Below are 20,673 nucleotides of genomic sequence, written 5' to 3' on the forward strand. Positions count from 1 at the left end.
CTCCCTGTCCAGTGGTTGGGGTGAGCGTTGGGAGCACAGAGCATAAAATCCCCTGTGCGCCTGTGATGCAAGAACTAGCGTGTTCTGGGCCGCTCTGTGAGGAACCAGGCTAGTGGGCCAGCTGAGCACTCTCGCTGGGAGAACCATGGACTGATGGGCCACCACCCCTGGGGGCCTGAGGCCCCCAGGGCGCGGGGCTCCACAAACAAAGTGGCTCCCCAGCAGAGCCCTCTGAAAGGCCCAGGCACGCCCTCTCTGAGCCTTGGCTGGCATCCTCATTCCTCGGCGTTCTGTGGGCATCACCGGGGAGCACTGAAGCCGTGACACTAGAGAAGGGCCCGGACTCGGGCGGGCAGCTCCTCTGTATCACCCTGCCTGCTGGGCCTCCCCCACCCCTCCCCCAACAGCTGGAAACCACCAGATCTCCTGCTCTTGATCCTCCCCCTCCTTCCTCCCCCACCCCCAAGCCCCACCTCAAGACCTTTGGGGGAAAACTTTTGTTTCTGAAAGAGTTGGGAGCTCTCCTGTTGGAGGCCTTTAGTATCTTAAGTTTTGAGACCTACAAAACTGTGGGTGATCGAGTGTCCTATCTCCTGCTTTCACCCAGACCCGCCTGCCAGATGTCAACCCGGGGCCTGGAGCAGGACTTCCCACTTGGGATGCTTCATGGGAAAGGGGGTTCCCTAGAAGATGACCCTCCTCCTTTGATTGGTTCCTTCTGAAATTCTCACCAGGGAAATAGATACCCCCACACTCTCTGGGCATGAGGAGGGGAGAAGACGCCAACGGAACTTGAGCTCACACCCTCCGTGCTCCCTTCTCTCGCCTCGCCTGTTGGGTGGTGAGCGTCTCCGGGCACCTTCCCCTCACCAGGGCAGCGATGGCTGCTGTGGGGACCCAAAAGGCCAACCCAGAACCCCCGCCCCAAAGACAGATGGGGGATCTTGTTGGGGACAGGAGACTTAAATACTTTTGCATTTGGTTTCAGTGTTAAATAGAGTGTTGTGACCTTGTAATATGCAGTACGGGTGAGATGTGCTCACGAGTCCAGGGCAGGCGTCCCAGGGCTGGAGAGTCAGGAGAAAGGGGTTGGTTGAATGGACTCCCAAGGAATAGGAGCTTCCTCCAGGGAGCGAAGATGGAAGCAGAGAAGGGAACACACTGTGAGGAGACGGGTCTGGAATTCAGGACAGAGTAGCACCGCAGGGGAGGTCCAGGCTTATGTCTCTTCGGCTGACGCGTCTCTGTCTGGGTCGGAAGGAGCGAGTAGCAAGCAGGTAGCCCTTGGTACTGACATCTTTGCTTTGACTGGCATGGTTTAAAAATTTTAAATACCAAATTTAAAATAAAAAGTTTACTTAGTTTTCCATAAATGTGAGACACCAGACCCGAATCCAGATTCGGCTTCTCTTGGAAAACAAATCAGTAGCCAGCAACTTGACTATGTGAGTTTTCTAGAGCTGCCGTAACAAAGTGCGTCACGCTGGGTGGCATTAAACAATTCAGAGCTCTGAAACCAAGGTGTCAGCCGGGCTGTCCTCCCTCTGAGGCCCTGGAAAGCGTCCTTCCTCACTGCTGGCTCCGGACGGTCGCCGGCTGCGCTTGGAGCTCCTTGGCCTGGAGCTGCATGACCTCAGTCTCCAGCTCCGTGTGACACGGCTTCTCCTCTGAGTGTGTGTCTAGGTCTCCATGTCTTCTCCTCTTATGAGGACGCTGGTCTCGTTGGGTTAAGAGCCAAGCCGACTCCAGTGTGACCTCATTTTAACTTGATGACATCGGCAAAGACCCTATTTCCAAATCTTCACAGGGCAGGGAGTTAAGACTGTCACACAGCTATTTGGGGGACACGATGCAGAAATACATACATACATACATACATACATCCATAAAATCTTGTCCCCAACATTCAGAATTTAATAATGCAGATTTTTGCCATTTGCAATTTTTGGTGCTAAGAAATGGAAGAACATTCTCAGCCTTCCTCTGCCTCCTCCAGACTTCTAACAGCGCTCTGTGGCCTCCTCCACAGCTTCCGGCCTCTCGTCCTCTCCGTCAACACCCACCCAGGTGACCAAGCAGCACACCTTTCCGCTCGAATCCTACAAGCACGAGCCTGAGCGACTGGAAAATCGCATCTACGCCTCGTCTTCCCCTCCGGACACAGGCCAGAGGTACTGCCCGTCCTCCTTCCAGAGCGTGGCCAGGCCTCCAGCAGCATCGCCGACACACTATGCTTCCCCCAGAACCGTAAGTCTGGCCTCCTCCTGGGGCCCCAGGCCTCCAGGCCTCGGGAGGGGGGCGCCGAAGCCGAGGCTGTGCACCCCTCATGCGTTGGGTCTATTTTATCATGAGTCCCGGGCCAAGAAAGAGACGCTGAGGGTGCAGCGGGCAAACAGCAACTGAACAGAAAGTGGTAACATCTGGAACCTGACCAGAAAGTGTGTGTTGCCTCAGCCTCTTTTAAGAAGGTCATTAAAAGCTTTATTTGAATTTATCTGGATTGGGATCCTAGAGAAAAAAGTGATAGGCAAAGCAAAAAAAGAAATTGAAGTTTTATTTTGGAGTTTCAAGATTTCCAGCTTGACGTCATTTGAGCTGGGAAGCATTCTAGAAAAGGTGAGCCTTTCCGAGTGCAGCGGTGTGGTGAGCCGGGCGTCCGTGCCCCCGCGGGTCAGTGACCCCCGTGACCCCCGAGGGTCAGTGAGTGCGGACGGAGGAAGGTGGTTGAGCGACGGGACCACGCCTGCCGCACAGTGGGCCTGAGGCTTGGAGATGCTCTCCATCCCTGCCTGGTTCCGATGGGGAACATGGGTCCTCAGTGTTCTCCCTGTGCCCGGTGAGGACATAAGAACCGTGTCCCTGAAGTCTATGTGGATGGGACTGGGGGGTTCGGTGGCTGTAGTGGTTCCCTGGGGCTGCTGGAACAAGGTGGCATGAACTGGGGGGCCTAATAAACCAGAAGCTACTGCCTCATAGTTCCAGAGGCTAGAGGTCTGAAGTCCTGGTTTGGACAGGACCGTGCTCCCTGCAGAATCTCTAGGGAGGCTCCTTCCCTGGCTCTTTCAGCTTCTGGGAGCCCCAGGTGTTCCTTGGCTGTGGCAGCATCACACCAGTCTCCACCTCTGTCCTCACGTGGCCGTGGTCCCTGTGTCTGTGTGTATCCATGATGTCCTCTTCTTATAAGGACACCACTCATGTTGGATTAGGGCCCACCCTGCTGCAGTGTCACCTCGTCTTCACTTGATCACATCCGCAGAGACCTTATTTCCAAACAAGGTCACATTCACAGGCATCAGAGGCTAAGACGTCACTGTAGCTTTTGGGGGGGACGCTGTCCAACCATAACATTGTTGCCTTTGGAGAGAAGGAAGGTGTGTTTGTCGTGCAGAGAACACACCATCGCCGTTCTCCTTGTTCGTTCCGCGACTGCTCTATGAGATGTAGGTTTCAGAGTGTTGTTTGAGGTGCTGAGGGATCGAATGCAAGGCGTTGTTTCTGCCTTCAAGGGTTTCCCGTCCTACCGGACACGGAGTAACCCTCAGATGAAAGAGTTAAGTCAAAGCAGAAAGGAGGTTGGGTGGGGTGGAGAGTCCACTCTAGAGGAGGTGGGGAAGAGAAGTACTGTGGTGTGATGAGGGCCGCTGAGGCCCCAGTGCAACTCGGTGAACTGAGCCTTGCATAAGCTGTGGGGTTTGACTGGGGGGAGAGGTGAAGGGAAGGCCTTCCAGAGAAGGGAAGTAGCCATGACTTGGTGGAAATGAGAGAAGATCTAGAAAGCTCTCCTGGGCACTTCACAAAGAGACTTGGCCATAGAGATAACGGAACAAAAAAAGAATCCAAAAAGGGAACGGTGAGGTGACCCAGATTGTCAAAAGCAGGAAGCCACTACTCCCCTAGGGCTAGAGGGGCAGCGAGAGGTGGTGGGGTTACCAGAGCCCATCCGATGGGACTAGAACCCTGTGTGTCTGCCCGGCAGAAGCTGGAACCACAGAGGAGAAGCAGCCGCCGGCCAGAGATGCCCTTTGACGCAGAGGATAGAAATCCTGGCGTCTGGGCCTTTTCCTCCCTCCAGCCTTGGGTCAAACCTACCCAGAAGCCTGTGGGCTAGGAGATCTGGGGCACAAGGGGCCCGGGTGGGCTGGGAGCAGGGGGGAGGACTGAAGAGGGAGGTTGAGATGAGATGTAAAAGTCTCAAAATATTGGCTTCTTCTCATTGATTAGTGATATTGATAGAATAACCCCATTTAGGAAGAGAAAGCAGTTATTTGGGGTTTAGATCACTGGAAGTGATGCTGACAGACACAAGGCTGGTCCACGATTGCAGAAGTTTGCTGCCGGCCTTCCCTAGTTTAAATAAAAGAGAATCCAGAGAGTGCTCTCGGTCCAATGTCAGCTTTTCCCTCTGACAACAATGACTGGGAAGTGGTGTTCTTAGCTGTTTAACCCTCGCACAACTCAGAAGCCCATGGCTGAGGCCGACAAGCATGAGTCCTTCCGGGACTTCCGAGGCGGTCCTGGGGCCACCTCAGCCGTACCCCACACTCAGCTGTGGACATGCCACGTGCCCTGGCCAGGGCCCGCGATCCCACACACACCGCTGACAGCGAGTGTGGCATCTCAGTGACATCTCAGCAACCATCCACATGTCCTGAGGGGAGAACCGAGATGTGGTCATTCCATACAATGGGATCTTACTCAGCCTTAACAAGGAGGGACATCCTGACACCTGCTACAACATGGATGGTCCTTGGGGACATGATGCTGAGTGAAATAAGCCAGTCACACAAGGACAACTCCTGTGTGATTCCACGTGTCTGAGGTTCCCAGAGTAGTCAGACTCACAGACACAGAAAATAGAAGGTGGGCCCAGGGGCTGGACAGGGAGGACTGGGGAGCCATCATTCAATGGGGAAGAGTTTCAGTTTGGGAAGATGAAAAAGTTCTGAAGATGATGGGGGTGATGGGAGACAATGGTGCAAATGTACTCAATACCACTGAATCATACTCTTAAAAATGGTTAAATGGTAAATTTTATATTATGTATATTTTACTACAATTTTTTTAAAAAAATTTTTTACTACCATTAAAAAAAAATTTTTTTTTTAAAGTGATCCAGGCAAGGCTACAATGTTTATATAACTTGGAGCTTCAGAAAATCTGGGTGATCACCAGAGGCTCCTCACTTCTGCTCTGCAATGATACATTTCAAAATCGGAAAACAACATCCCCGCTGGCTCCCTGACATTAGACAGGCCCAATCCCATTGGTCAGCTTTATCACCGGAGGTGTCCGGGGGCCCCTGTCACAGCCTCTGCAGCCATCATTGGGCTGCCTCTGTCCTGCTTTGCAGCAGGGCTGGTGGTCATTTCAAGTTCATACAAAGTGCACTCCTTTGTCATTGGACTATGTTGAACATCTTCAAGTTATGTGCTAAGTTCCTTAAGAGCTTGGCTGATTTCATGAATTTGGCAGCCAGCATAATCTTCACTGGAGAAATGTGATTGCTTCAAGACTTCTGTCAGCCTGAAAATATTTAGATACGATTTGTCTCTGCCCTTTGGGACAAAAAGATGCTCTCTGTAAACATTGACCCCAAAGATCACTTTTATAAAATGGATTCCCATGAGTCTTATTCTAAAATTGGAATGGGGATAAAGGTCTTTAGTTCGTCTTTGGTAGAAAGTACTCATTTTATCATGTATTCGCTCAGCAAAGACTTACTAAGCCACTGCTATGTGTCAGAAACTGCTCAGAAAGGGCAGATGGGTGAGAAACGTGTGAGGAAGAGACATGTTTGTCCAATTCACCACTTGATTAATGGTGCATTCTGCATGGGAGGGCTTCAAGAAATAGCTAATAACTAGTTGGACAAAGGACAGAGATTTGTCCATCTGGGGATGCAGGCAGGGAAATGATCACAACAAAGCTTTATGGAACCTGTATTGTTATACTGGGAGAAAATACCCCGTCCAGTCTGAGTGGAAGAGCCAATCCCAGAGGAAGGAAGTGGACTTTTTTTCCAGCAGAGAAAAATAATCAGCTTTGCATTTTAGTGTGTTCTGTCTGGATGGGTTTGGAAACACGATTGGATCTGAGCAGGACCGGAGCTCACATGAGACCCAGTGTGAAATTATCTGGGCCTGACGGTGGAATGGAGCGGGCCAGGGTTAAGAAGTAAAGAACTATTTAAGGGGTTGAATTGAGGGGTGCCTGGGTGGCTCAGTCGGTGAAGCATCTGCCTTCGGCTCAGATCATGATCTCAGGGTCCTGGGATCGAGTCCCGCATCAGGCTCCCCGCTCAGCAGGGAGCCTGCTTCTCCCTCTCCCTCTGCTGCTCCCCCTGCTTGTGCTGTCTCTGTCTCTGTCTCTCTCTCTCTGTCAAATAAATAAATAAAATCTTAAAAAAAAAAGCAGTTGAATTGAGAAGAATTTGGAATGCAGTGATTGATGAGTTGAGGGGGAAAGAGAAGAATCAAGGATGATTCCAGAAGTTTTGCCTTAGGAAAGTAGATGAATGGTAGTTGTATTTGCTGGGATAGGGAACAGGGGAGGAAGAGGAGCAGGCTGTGGATGTGTGCATGCGCGCACGTGAGCACGTATGGGGCGTGCATGTGTGCACAGGCACCCACACGTGTATGTGTGCGTTCAGGTGCTGGTGGTGTAGTAAGTGCACGTGGAACATTCAGGAGGACTATCTAAAGGGCAGTTGGGTATGTGCATCTGGGGCTAGAAATTAAGATTGAAAATCATCAGGATATGAATGGTAATTTATGCCAGGATTGTAGATGAAATAATCCAGAAAAAATGTATGGTAGGTCAGAAGAGAGTCAGAAAAACGTGGACATTAAGGCACAAATAAAGGAAAAGGATTCTGGATTGCCTTGAGATTAAGCAGAAAACCAGGCAAACACAGTATCACAAAGGCAAAAGGAACGTGTTTCATTGTGTCTCACGCATTTGGGGGGAGTGACCAGTGACGTCAAATGCAGTAGAGTGGCCTGCAAAGTAAGGACCAAGGTCGGCCCTGATAACATTGGCAGGAATACTGTGGTCAAGTGCAGAAGCCATGGAATGTGGGCTTGAACGGTGGAGAGTAAAGAGGTGGAGATCTCGAGTGCAGATTGCTCGAGAATCCTGACTTTGAAGGGGAGGAGATGGGGCTGTCGCTATTAGAATGGAGGTGATGGTTTCTTCCTGTAAATGGGAATAGGTTTAAACACCAATCAGGACAAGGTTAATGGGAAGGAAGCAGTAAAAGACCAAAGGGAAAAGGCGAGCCTTACATTCTGCTCTTGTCAAGGCAATGGGTGAGATTCCTTGGGTGGCGGGAGGTGTTTGTCTGGGACCAGTGGAAGAATTGTTTGCCATTGCACTGAGGACTTGACGTGAGGGTACTGGAGGTTCGGTACTTTTCTGGTTCTCTTTCCATAGCAGGCATTCCCGTGCTCCTCCCCTTTTCCTTCTAGGAATTTCACTCTTGACCTGTGTCTTGGGTCAGAGTCCTTAGAAGCAGAGTCTGAGACGGGGTTTGGGCTGCAAGTTTGTTGATTGATTACAGAGTGCTCGGAATAAACCTGTAGGTGCAAGGGGAGGAAAGAAGGAAGGCGAGTATGTGGTTTGGGATGAGACGTAGCCTCAGCCTGACGACAGGGGAGCTATGGAGTGAAAACTGCACCAGAATTTGCCCTGCCTGGAGGCAAGGAAGCTGACCTTTTTACCCTCACACCAAGCAGCCGTTAGTTTGGGGATGCCCCAGGCCGAGGGAAATGCACCTCCAGCTGGAATGGCACCTGTCACCCAAGGGCAATCCTGGAAGAAGGCTGCAGATCCGAGCCGTCAGCCGCAGCCCCTGAGCCAGTGACAGGGAACCCAAGGCATCAGCTGAGGCCCAGGGTCTCTTCTCTTGCTTGGTTGGTTCCTGTATCCAACAGGACTGGGTACCGGACCCGTTCTTCTGTTGCCACGTAACAAACCTCCCCAAAACTTAAGACAGCAACCGTTTATTTAGCTCACAATCCTGCAGGCTGTCAGTTCGGGCTGTGCATTCTTCTGGTCTTGGCTGGGCTTACTCACACGTCTGTGGTCACTTACCAGGTTACTTGGCGGCTGGTCGGCTCAGAGTGGCCCCAGCTGGAATGTCTCACCTCTGCTCCGTGTGGTCTCTCCTCCCCCAGCAGAGGCTGTCCCAGACCTGTTCTTATGACAGTGGCACGATTCCAGGAGGCACAGAGGCAAGTCTTCCTGAGGCCTAGGCTCAGAACTGGTACTCTAACTCCTACCTGAGGTACATTCTCTTTCCTCTCCCCTTGAAGCCAGCTTGGATTTTCCCTTGCTTTGGCCAACGCATGAAGCAGAAGTGACAAAGTCCCGCTGCAGAGAGCATGGATAAAGCACGCCTTATCACTTGATTTCAACAGCCGGGTCTGTAGTTGAACACAACATACTGGAGTCTAGAGGTTGATTTATCTCTATGTGAGGAGTTTAATTTAGATGCTTAACGCTTTTGAGAGTAATTCCCTGAAAAGGTGGCTGCCGCAGTTCGTGTTCCCTGAGAAGCAGACTCTAGACAGAAATTAACGTGCAGGGTGTTCATTAGGAAGCATTCTGAGGATCAGTGCCTGAGGGAGAAAAGAAGGAGGGAGGCGCGTCTGAGGGAGAGGCTGCGAGGCAGTCCTGTCTCGACAAGGTCCAGACCCCCAGGGAGCACTAAAACTGGGGCAGTCCCCCAGACTTGTCCCAAGTTGGGGCAAAGGTGCCAGGCCTTTCTACCCTTGCATCGGCCAGTCATTAGATGGCAGCTGTCCTGAAGGGGGTTAAGTGTGCCAATGCAACTCTCCTCAGCCAAGGGCAGTGCTGGCTCAGAGTTCAGGGCCATCGCTTGGCAGATTCCCAATAGCCGGCAGTGGAGGGGGGGGGGGCGGGATCTGAGTGGTACATCACAACCTCTAATCATGGGCTTAGTCTCTACTTTATTTTTTCAATTTATGACTCCAAAATCCTGACAGGTGAAAAAAAGGGGTATTGTATTTCTTCTTATGATATATTTAGTATGTAACTAAACTGAAGAAAATGGTTCAGGATGGTTGGTTGGGGATGAATGAAAAGTTTTCATTAGGCCCAGGGCAAGAGGAACTAAGGCCCCAGCCAACACTCATCACCAGCTCCCTGGCTGTGGGAGTGAGCCACCGTGGACGTGAATCCTCCAGCCCCAGTCGAGTCTTCAGATGAGACTGCAGCCCCAGCCAATACCAGAGATCCAGGACCACCCATCTGTGAAGTGCTCATGAATTCCTGACCACAGAAACCATAAGAAATAATGTATTATTCTGCTTTGTCTACTATAACAAAATGCCACAGACTAGGGGGCTTAACAGAAATTCACTTCTCAGGGTGCCTGGGTGGCTCAGTTGGTTAAGTATCTGCCTTCAGCTCAGGCCATGATCTTGGGGTCCTGGGATCAAGCCCCACATGGGGCTTTCTGCCCAGTGGGGAGTCTGCTCCTCCCTATCCCTCTGGCACTCCTCCTACTTGTGCTTGCTCTCCCCCTGCCCAATAAATAAATATTTTTTAAAAAGAAAGAAATTCATTTCTCACAGTTCTGGAGATCAGAAATCTAGGATCAGGGTGTTGACAGGATCCAGAGGCCTCCTCAGCTGCAGATGCCACCTTCCCGCTGTGTCCTCATGCGTTCTTTCCTCTGTGCACACACATCCCTGGTGTCTCTTCCTCCTCTTATGAGGACACCAGTCCTATTGGACTAGGGCCCCATCCTATGACCTCACTTAACCTTAGTAACTTCCTTAAAGGCACCTCCCCTAATACAGTCACACTGGGCGTTAAGGGCTTCAGCCTATGAATTTGGAGGGAAGGACACAATCCAGTCCCTCATAGATAATAAATTACTATTACTCTCTTAAGCCACTGAGTTTTGGGGTGATCTGTTAGATATCAAAAGATAACTAATACCTGTTTTATCATGTATATGGGGAGATAATAAACTCAGAAGTTTGGGGTTCTTTTAAAAAATTGACTGTCTTGCCACTGAATCAATCTCCAAGATCCCTGGTTTTCTAGTATGAATATTTGGAAGGAAGTCACCAACCAGTCTTTCAAGACTATTATTTGGAATAGTTCCCTTTGTTATTTTTTAAGATAGGAAAGCACTCTAGAAATCTAAAAATATTTCAAATCACTTGACACTAAGGAATAGATAAGATTTTATAGGCACTGTTTTGTTCTTATATTCCCATCTACCACTTTAAATATCAAATTACAACCTAATAAGGTCTTGGTGTTAAGACCATCTGTCCAGAAATGGCAAACTAACAGTTCCATTGTCCGTTACTCACAACAGATTAGATATTTTAAAAATAGTTTGGGAAAAATTCACATTGGGTCGAGGAGTAGGAGCGCCGGCGAGAACTGATTCATAACGGGATTGGTTATCGTGAAAGTTGTTGCTTACACAAGTGTTGCCAGTGTGTTGAAGAGGCAGGCAGGGAATATCTACTCTCCAGCTGTCAAAAGAAGGTATTATAATTGGCATCCTTCCTGGGTCCCTGCACTGGTAGAATCGTGACTCCGTGAGCAGAGAGAAGGTAGAGCTCGAATAAGAGAGATGTACTTGGCTGAGCGCTTGGCCTGTTTTTCTGAGCTTGGCCTGGGTCTGTGGGATTCTTATTTATTCTGTTCCCCAGGGTAGCTGAGCTCCAGGAAAGGACGTTGAATCTTTCCACCTCAATATTTCTTTAATTTGACAATGGCCTACCTCTGTCACCTCCCCAGGGACCCATGAGGGAAATGACTCATTGCATGGTTGTTTCCTAAGATGCCATCATTTGCCTGGCAGCAGACTAGGCATGGAGGGCTCAGGGACAGTTGAGATCATTTCTGCCTCAAGAGTCTCAGCAAGAGCAGGTCCTGTGGAGCCAGGACCCGGGGCTAAAGCAACTGAGGAGTTAGCCTCCAACTCTTCCCTTCTAGGCCGCCACCTAGCAGATGGGGGATATGCACTGGCATCACAGTGATCACGGGGGCACAAGTGTACATTCCCCAGAGTGAGTTAGTTTGCTGTCTTGGTTGACAGAGCCAACCCTTCTGTTGGTGAAATGTGCCATCATGACAACAGCTGCTTTAGGATTCATCTTGAACTTTTCCACCCAAAAGGAGCAACCCTGGACAAGGCAATGGTTAAAATATTGGTGTCCCGTGGAGTTGGGATGCTCACGGGAGCGGGGTGATCTACAGATAGCGCCTCTGCTGGGAGGAGGAATACATTGCAATTAGCTTTTTCCATCTCGTGGGCCGGCATTGTCAAGGACATCACCTAACTATGCAACAGGCCTTGACTAACGCATTTCTTGTTGGAGAAACCATCTTGATCACGGCTCTCTATAAGCTCAGGGCAGAAGCCAGCCTTCCAGGGACCACTAGGTGGGTGTGTGGTGATGGAGGGTAGACAGAGGCAGCTTTATCATGAAGTTTGGAGTGAAGAGGAGCCATGAGTGAGGGCCAGGGCTGGCAGGGAGCCAGAGGGCATCGCTCTCAAAGATGGGCATGGCCTGAGCGTGTGAACGTGCTGATGGCGGGAGGTACACGTTCCAGAACCTCCCACCCTCTGTACCCACTCCTTTGTCCTCCAAAGAATCAGGCTTCACGTGAGGATCAAAGGAGAGCATGTGTGTAAGCTTCCCGAAGCTCCACTGCTAGCAAACACTGAAGTCGAGTCTTGAAGCAAGGAAGCAGGGCTCCAAAGCCCATGTTCATGGTGTGATTTCCTCTAGAGAAGTCCAGGCTTCTCAGCCCACCCATCGCACACTGATGTAGCAGCTCAGCTCACATATGCCTAATTCAAGGGCTGGCCTCCGGGCCAAACCTGGCCCGTCATCTCTTTCTGTAATTCAACTTCGGTTAATACACAGCCACGCCCATTCTTTATGCATCGTCTCTGGCTGCTGTCACGCTGCCCCAGCAGAGGTGAGGAGTTGCAACAGAGACCAGATGGCCTGCAAAACGCAAAATATTTATCATCTGGCCTTTTTTCAGGAAGAAAACTTGCCAGCCCCTGCCTAATCTGTGCCAGAGCCTCCCTTTCCTGCATCTCATTAATTAATAGGATGTCCCACGCAACGTGCCAGGGTGAGACTAGTCCCCAGAAAGGCAAGAGGCCCGCAGTAGAGCCCGACCCACTGAGGGCGCAGCGCCAGTTCCCCGGGAGCACGCGAGGGAAGTTAGCCACCGGGCCTGCCCGCCAAGGCCCAGCAGTCGGGCTGCCCATAAAGTCAGCAAACTGGCAGGTAGTCCTATAGAGTTGGGACCGGCGGATCTGCACTCTCCTTACCCTCAGAGCATTATGATGTCATATGGTCTGCTTTTGGACTGGATTAAGGAGATGTGGGGTAATATAAATTTAGGGTGGAAGGGCCCTTATTCATCCCCTTACTCTCCTTGAGTGAGGAAAGGATGCAGATTTGACGTAAATAGCACAAACGGGCCTCACGAAGTCCTCATTGCCTACCCTGGCAGTGGTTCTGAGGAACGAATTGGTCAGCTGTGCATTTTTTTCCCAAAGATTTTATTTATTTATTTGAGAGAGAGAGAGCACGAGCTGGGGGAGGCACGGGGTGGGGGGGAGAGGGAGGGAGAGATCTCTCAAGCAGATTCCACACTGAGCACAGAGTCGAATGCAGGACTCGATCTCATGACCTTGAGATCATGACCTGAGCCGAAACCAAAAGTCAGAGGCTTCACCGACTGTGCCACCCAGGTGCCCCACAGCCATGCGTTTTAATAGAAGGATTGCTCAAGTGACAGGCTAGAGGCCAGGGGAAGCGTCCAGAAGACTAAGCAAGCAGACCCGTAAAGAAAGGACGACAGTAGTCCAGTGAAACACAACAAAGGGCTGAATTAAGGCCACAGGAGTGAAGACTTAGAGGAAGGGGTTAATTATGAAGGTGTGTAGCAGATAAAATCGGCTGGCCTGGGTGAGAGCCAGGGACGTGGCTTGTGGGAGGAGGGCTGCAGGTGACTCTCCAGTTTCTGGCATGAAAGGTTGGATGGCAGTGTCCTTAATTAGGAGGGGAAGTAGATCTTGGGATGAAAGTTAAGCTCTATTTGCGTCATACTTTCTTTGATTCTTTTGGGACATCAAATGGAGGCATCCAGGGGCCTGGATGTGTAAGTCTGCTTGGAGCAGCAGAGGTTCGAAAAATGATTCTCTTTGTCTCTTTTATGGGCCATGCGTCAAATCAAAGAAATCAAGACTTCGAACACTTTACCTCTATAGCTACTGGTGCAGCGAAGAAAGCAAGCAGAATGTCATTCTAATGAGGGACACTTCTTACCAACACAGTTGTATGAAAATGCATTTGGGGGCCTGGACGTTAGATGGTGGAAAAATTACTGTATGTGCTCGTGCATTCTAGACGGGCTTGTCTTGATTTGCATTTAGATGGGAATTCCTTCAGGTCAGGACCAGGATTGTCCTCTAAGCCACGGCACTTGGAAAAGCATTAACTTTGGGTGATGAAGTGTCGTTGGTACAACAGTGACACAGACCCTAACACCAGTATTAGCACTGTTGCTGAATGGCTCCATAGAAATTAGCCGCTGGAATGGTGGAAAAGTTTAGAACAAGCGTCCTCCGGCGTCTCCCTGAGACCGCAGGGAGTAACCTGTTAATGAGTGACTACCCAAACTCCCAGCCGTGGTCAACCCACTTCAGCGGGCGGTGTGTTGTACCACGTCTTCCCCGCTATTTCTGAGGCTGAGCGCAGAACCCTAAAGCACTGTCGTGTGGAGTCCTGAGTACGAAGGACATCTGCTCACCATGACCACGATTAGAGGTGGTTCGGGAACAACCCTCTAAGGAACTACACAGAGAAAATGCCAGTATGATCACTATGCGTCGGCCAACGAGTTCCTCTTCACACACTGTATCAAAAGCAGATTAAAAGCCCGTTGCTTATCATGTGTTATTCGCAAATTGGTAAGACTACTCAATTATCTTGGCTTAGTCTGATTATGCCGTTCCACTGGCCGTCTTTGTGTTTAATTTTTAAAATTAGGTACATCTGGAGAAGTCTTCGATTAGCTCTTTTAAAAACAGCATTCCTGGGGCGCCTTGGTGGCTCAGTCATTAAGCGTCTGCCTTCGGCTCAGGTCATGATCCCAGGGTCCTGGGATCGAGCCCCGCATCGGGCTCCCTGCTCATCGGGGAGCCTGCCTCTCCCTCTGCCTCTGCTGCTCCCCCTGCTCGTGTTCTCTCTCTCTGACAAATAAATAAATAACATATTTTTTTTAAAAATAGCATCCCTCTGGGATGAGGGAGTCCTGGAGACTGGTGGCAGCACAACCATGTCCATGTACTTCACACAACTGACCCGGGTGCTTAAAAATGGTCAAGAAGGTAAATTTTATGTTATTTTACGACAGTTAGAAAATTTTTGAATAATAACGTTCTTCTGATTATAAAAAGAAAAGCATAAAGAGAATAAAAACTGCACAATTCTGCCATGCCGAGACAGTTCAACCGTGCTGGGCTGTATTCTGCTTGGCCTTTGCTGTGCACTCGGTCGCAGCCGTAGCCGTGCACACGTGACAAACATAAGCCCGAGCGCTCCGCTGATGTTATAATCAGGCCCCTGTCTTCAGTTTACATCGTTCAGTTGGCAGGAGGATGTCATTTTTAAAGATCTCGTTTTCATAAAATTTGGTGGTCACACAATATTAAATACTACTTTATACTATTCAAATTATGAAGCAGACCGCTGGGTCTAACCCAGTAAACGATAAATATTACATGTAGCCCGGAGAGCACGTTTAACATACCCCAAGCCCTTGGGGCATCTGGGTGGCTCAGTCGGTTAAGCATCTGCCTTTGGCTCAGGTCATGATCTCAGGGTCCCGGGATCAAGCTCCGCGTCGGGTTCCCTGCAGGGAGCCCGATTCTCCCTCTCCCTCTGCCAGCTGCTCCCTATGCTTGTGCTCGCTCGCTCTCTCTCTCTCTCTGTCAAATAAATAAAATAAAATCTTAAAAAAGAAAAGAAAAAAAGAAAGTTACAAAAAAAAAACATATAAACTTACCCAAAGCTGTCAGACAGAGATCGTAGTGGTATTTGGATAAAAGATAGTACAATTTAATGAGGCTTATTCACTAGCGGTCATATTCTTTTAAGAAACCGAGTATACAACACTTCAGTACTGGGGAGCCTCGGGGGTCCCGGAGCTGTTTGCCTGCTGGCCGGGGACTCAGCTGCCACTTTGAGGAGTCAGGTGAGCAGGTGAAAGAAAGGAACACGTTTTCCTGTTCTTAAGAGCTGTCCTTGTTCCTGGACTTGACTCTGGCCTTTCACTTTTATCGTGTCTGGCAATTGAGGATTGGTTTGGGGGGAGGATCCCCAAGTACACGTTTACGTGCTCACTACCCATATTTGAAGATGCTAGAATTGGGATGTAATATCAATATAGTTTATTCTTTTCCAAGATGTGAGAATGATTGCAGAAATAATTTTCCACTAGTGGGAAAAATATACTTATTCATTCAGGATTTTTCCTAGTATGCCCCCCAAGAGGCTGCGTATAGCACTGCATGCTGAACTAATGAAAGAATTTGTCTTCAAAATAGAGACCTGGTGTTAGTGGCTCAAGAAACAGTCTGCGATCCTTCCTGCTCTCGGGACACATGTCCATAGACGGGGCTGTGTTATCGCTCTGCCTGCCCACTTAATCTTACAAATGGGCAATTAAAGAAAATGTCTCTTTCCCACTGGTCATAAACCGTAGACTGCATTTGACTTATGCGTTGGGTTTGCATGTGTCTGCAGTGACTGGGCAAGGGTCCTCATGTTAAGGTATCTGTGTGATATGAGAAGAAAAGCCATAAAGTCAACATAAAAACTCCTCCGTTCCCTGTTTATAAGATGGTAAAAGCAAGATTAAAGGGCCTTTAGAGCCAGGAGCTCCAAGGACTTAGAGCGTCGCCAGCATTTGGCTCTCTGGCCTGACTTTCACGGGAGGGGGTGTACGTGCTCCCCTCAACAAAGCAAAGTCATATTTTTTATTTTTTCTGAGAACTAGGAGGCCGAAACCGAAGTAGAGCGCGGGATACGTTGCCTAGATAAAATAAACACAAGTAATAAAAGGTCTATTCAAAACAAAAATATGAAGAGACTGCCTTTTAAGTAAGCCACCGAGACCGAATGTGAGAAGATCGAGTTGTATTCACAAATATGTTTCATTAAATAGTTCAGTGCACAGAATAAGGTCAGATTTTATTTCCGTTCCAACAGCACTGGCCCAGGTCAGTTTGGGTCGAGCTGGTTGCTGCGTCACCAGAGTCCCCCCAACGCTTAGAGAGTCGAGCAGGATCTTACACCGCTCAATATGGCACCGGAATTTCTGTAGCCGCCCGTGATACCTCATTCTGTTCTCCAGTTTGCATTACGTTCTGAATTGACTCAGAAGACCGTCAGCCAGTCATTAGGAGATCCCGTGCCTCATTTCCGGTTTGGTCCTTAACACAAATGCAGCGCAGTTGAAATAATATAAACCAGCTCCTTAGTCATCCGCGTCAGAGATAACCTTGGTGGATGATGACCACTCACTGTTCTAGACGCTTCGTGATGCTGGTTGTAGGTTAGTTAAAATCATCCTATAACACGTTCCTCCTTTGTGTGATAACCCTATTTCATAGTGTTCCTGCATGTGTTCTCAGCCCGATATTCAATTAGATAAAGCACATTGGTGGCAAATAATTTATGAGATTGTTGTTTTCAGGGACGCCTGGGTGGCTCCGTCGGTGAAGTGTCTGCCGTCGGCTCAGGTCATGATCCCAGGGTCCTAGGATCGAGTCCTGCATCGGGCTCCTTGCTCAGCAGGGAACCTGCCACTCCCCATGCTCGTGCGTGTTCTCTCTCTCTCTCTGACAAATAACTAGAAGGTTTTTTTCAAAATGTCATTTTTCAGTCTTAAAATGATCTTCAGTGGATTGTCGCATAGGATGACGATAGGTGCTCTGGGATCTGTGGAACAAATTTATCCACCATTCTTCGAATATAATATAGTTTATTATTCCTTCTTTAAAATAATAAGCATCGGGCGCATTGATTTCTTACAGCAAATGCAGGTTCTTTGACTTCCCGTCCTCACAACACAATGCAGTCACTCTCTCCTGCCTGGTTTGCAGATTATGAAATTAGGGACGCAGTCGAAACCCACTTGTTGATGCCTGTTAGGGGCCAAGCATACACGATCCCAGCCAGGTCTCCGCCAGCTCTGCAAAGCGGTATTATCCTCTCCATTATGCGGGTTACCAATCAAGACGTAGAAAATTAAGTCATCGGCTTGAGACTTTGCGACTCATAACTAGTGGAGACACGGTGCCCATGGAGACCTACCTTTGGGACCCATTACCGAGCAGCAGACCCCACATTACGAGCAGCGTTCACTCACTGGCAACCAGCCAGAGGGGACAACGCCACACCGGCACGAGCCTCGGAGAGGGATGTGCTGGACACACAGAGTGTGGCAGAGCTGGACTCGCAACCGGGACTGCTGCAGGCAGAAGGACATGAGCTTTGAGGTCAAATACACCTTATTCTTATCCACACAACTTGCTTTCTTCATTTTTTTCTATGCTTTGGGCACCGGTTTTGACTTTGACATCAGTCTTAGAAATCTTACATGAGAGAAGTAACACCTGATGAATATACCCTTTTGAGATTTTTTTGCCCATACTTGGCTTCTGGATTCTGTGGTGTTACTCACATCAAAGCTCTTGCCCGATACAACCAGGTCACCTCCCCTTACTTTTTTTTTTAATCTTTGTTTTTTGTTTTGTTTTGTTTTTTTTAAGTAGACTCCACACCCAACGTGGGGCTTGAACTCATGACCCTGAGATCAAGAGTCAAATGCTCTACCCACTGAGCCAGCCAGGAGCCCCAAGTCACCTCCCCTTCCTAAGGCAGGAAACTACAATGAAAGAGAAGGCGGATGCTAGCCTGATTCACACATGCTCTCCAAGACATGGCGTCCCCTTCCTCAGATCCTTAGTCATGGATCCTAGCTGACGAGGATCTGTGCTTGGCCAAGTGTATTGCTGGACTAAGATCCTTGCCTGTGAACTAAGCTGTGTTTTTTCACACGGTTGTGAGGCATATCGCGTATTGTCATCTGTTCTAAACTTTTAGTTATTTCTAGTTTCTCTTGACTCATCAGACAACGCATGTACTTCTCCGTGGCCACGATAAATAAGGATGTGCTTAACATTTTTTTTAGCTTATCCGCAAAAGTGCAGCACAATATGGTGCTACTCGGGCTTTCGGATGAGATTGAGCTTTCAGTCATCAGAGTTTATTCACTGATAAAACCCCAGGGTTTAAAAAGCATATCACCCTTGGCCAAATTGCTGTTAATCAGATTTATGAAACTGGGTTTGTCTGTCTGTCGCCATAATCACAGAGAACTAGCTGGCTGGATTTTCGCCAAATTGGGATAGTGTGTTCGAGATGGTGTGACTCGAAGTCGAGGCTATGTGGGCGTATGATAATAATGTCTTGAGCTCTGTAAATGTGGTGTACGTGCTTTATGTGTAATTAACTCACATACCCCTCAGAGCCCTACGAGGTAGGTCCTGTGTGACCCCTACTGTGCAGATGAGGACACCGAGGCACAGCCAGCTCCACAGGCGTGTGGCCTATGCAGTCGCCCTGCGCTTACAAGGGCCCCTTCCTGCTTTAAAGCTCTCTCTGCTGTCATCTTGAAATTCTTCATTTTTTGAGCAAGGGGCCCCGTGTTTTCGTTTTGCTCTTGTCCTGCCAAGCGGGGCAGCCCGTGCTAGAGATCCATACCACAGGCGAGTGAGAGAGCCAGGATTAGGCCCAGGCGCTCTGCTCCAGAACCCGAACTCCTTGCCCATGCTGACGTGCCTCTCAGAGAATATGTTCTAGTCCAAGAGGGGCCGCCTTGCTATGACAGCTGTGGGTCTCTCCTGCGGAGAGCTACTTTGCACACCGTCTATTCAAAGTGATGCGTGTTTGGGTGCAGCTGTGGGGAGAGGTCACTGAAGATGCCTCATGACTCCTAGGAGGCATCAGCTAGGCTCTAATGGGTCCTTTTAAAGAAGAACCCGGGGAGAGCGATGCCTGGTGGCGTGCTCATGGGCCTCGTGCCTCCCAAATGGTGGTGCAAGGCTGCCCGGAGACCGGCACTCTGATTTCTCTTACTTTGGCCCCTTTACGAGTATTAAGACTGTTGCTGTTCTTTTCTGAAGAATGCCCATGGAAACAACACAGAAGGAGAAAAATAAAAATATAATTACTGGTTTACCTGTTTTCTGAGTAGTCCTGATAATTCAGACAACTCTCCTCAGGTGCAATTTGGGAATAATTCCATTTTCACGAGTGAATTCACAACAGCAGGACCAGATCTGGACTTTCTTGACGCTTCTCCTCCTCCTCCCATTTGTCTGCATTTCCTGCCTCTGGCACCCTCGCCGATGTCAGACCGAGGATGAAGTTTGGGAGAAAAATGGCAAGTCTCAGCAACCTGCCCCTTCCCACTGCGGATCCCTCAAGTGGATTGCTCGTCCCTCAACTCCGGGTAACTGCTCTGCTTTGAAAATCTAAACGGCTGCACGTCTCTGAGCCTCCTTGGCGCCCTGTTCTCCGGGCCGCTCCTGAGCCTGTGTCACCCCATTTGTGAAAAGCCTTCACTACCAATCCAACAGCGGACACCGGGACACAGGGACACCGTGACCAGTTGCTGGTGTCGGCTCCGGGAGGGAGAGGGGAGGGACAATCCCGACCTGCTGGGGATCATGACACTCTTTTAAAATACATTTTGTCATTGATTGTGTTAAAAAAAAAAAAAAAAAAAAAAAAAAAAAAAAAAAAAAAAAAAAAGCTCCCAACACTATTTTAGGGCCACTCCAGGAAAACAATGCGAATTTTCAAGTTGCATTCTTTTTAGGAGAGTTCTAAAACTGCGGAGAACTGAGACTATGCCACAGGTTTTAAAAGCCAGGCAATAACAAGGTGCTGGCGAAGGCCTTCGATAAACAAGCCTGGAGCCTCAAGAATCTTTAGAGTGATATTTATAGCCACACTGCACGGCTTTTGTGATGCTGTCGACAGTCCTTTATTGGCTTTCCTTTGCTTCCATAAAGACTTCATTGCTATATTTAAAGGCTTCTTTTGATGAATGCCTCTATTTTTAATTATTGCTCTTCTTGAAAAACTCACTTTCAAATGAAATGGGAGCGTGGGGACTCTGGCTCGAAGGCACCGGTTATCTCTGAAGACGAGGCTGCCGGTTTGCTTGCAAGTTAATACACAGAAATCCCAGATACTTGCCCTCACAAGAAGAGTACTTGCTCATGGAGGATGGGTTCCGAAAATAGAGATTAAGTAAAAGCCTCGACGCGGACTAATGAGCCCCCCGGCATCCCTGCCTGGCTCCCAAAATGTTGGCAGCCGGCTTTTCTCACGAGCAGCCAGCCACGCAGACAAGGAGGATTTCTCTTTAGATAAAAGATCTGCAGACCCTGAAACCTTCAGCTTGTCACTTCCATTTCACTGTGGCGGAGCCCACCGTCCCCGACGCCCATCCGCACGTGCAGACCTCCCAACCCAGCTTCTTAGGGCTTTCCTATTAAATATGCAGCCAAAGAAAACT

General features: G+C 49.1%; 1 protein-coding gene across 7 annotated transcripts in view; it reads left to right on the plus strand.

Moving 5' to 3' along the window:
- Nucleotides 1–20,673, plus strand: part of PRKAG2 (protein kinase AMP-activated non-catalytic subunit gamma 2) — a 255,589-nt gene that overhangs the window by 161,245 nt on the left and 73,671 nt on the right. For all 7 annotated transcript variants that reach the window (XR_005838439.1, XR_005838440.1, XR_005838441.1 and 4 more), the window contains one exon: nt 2,030–2,247. Coding sequence is in view for 2 of the 7 variants with exons in the window: in XM_040643780.1 (XP_040499714.1) it covers nt 2,030–2,247 (218 nt within the window). In the remaining 5 variants the exon portion in view is untranslated. The remainder of the gene's footprint in view (nt 1–2,029; nt 2,248–20,673) is intronic.

Source organism: Ursus maritimus, unplaced genomic scaffold (genome assembly GCF_017311325.1).
Source record: "Ursus maritimus isolate PB19 unplaced genomic scaffold, ASM1731132v1 scaffold_3, whole genome shotgun sequence".
NCBI classification, from domain to species: Eukaryota; Metazoa; Chordata; class Mammalia; order Carnivora; family Ursidae; genus Ursus; species Ursus maritimus.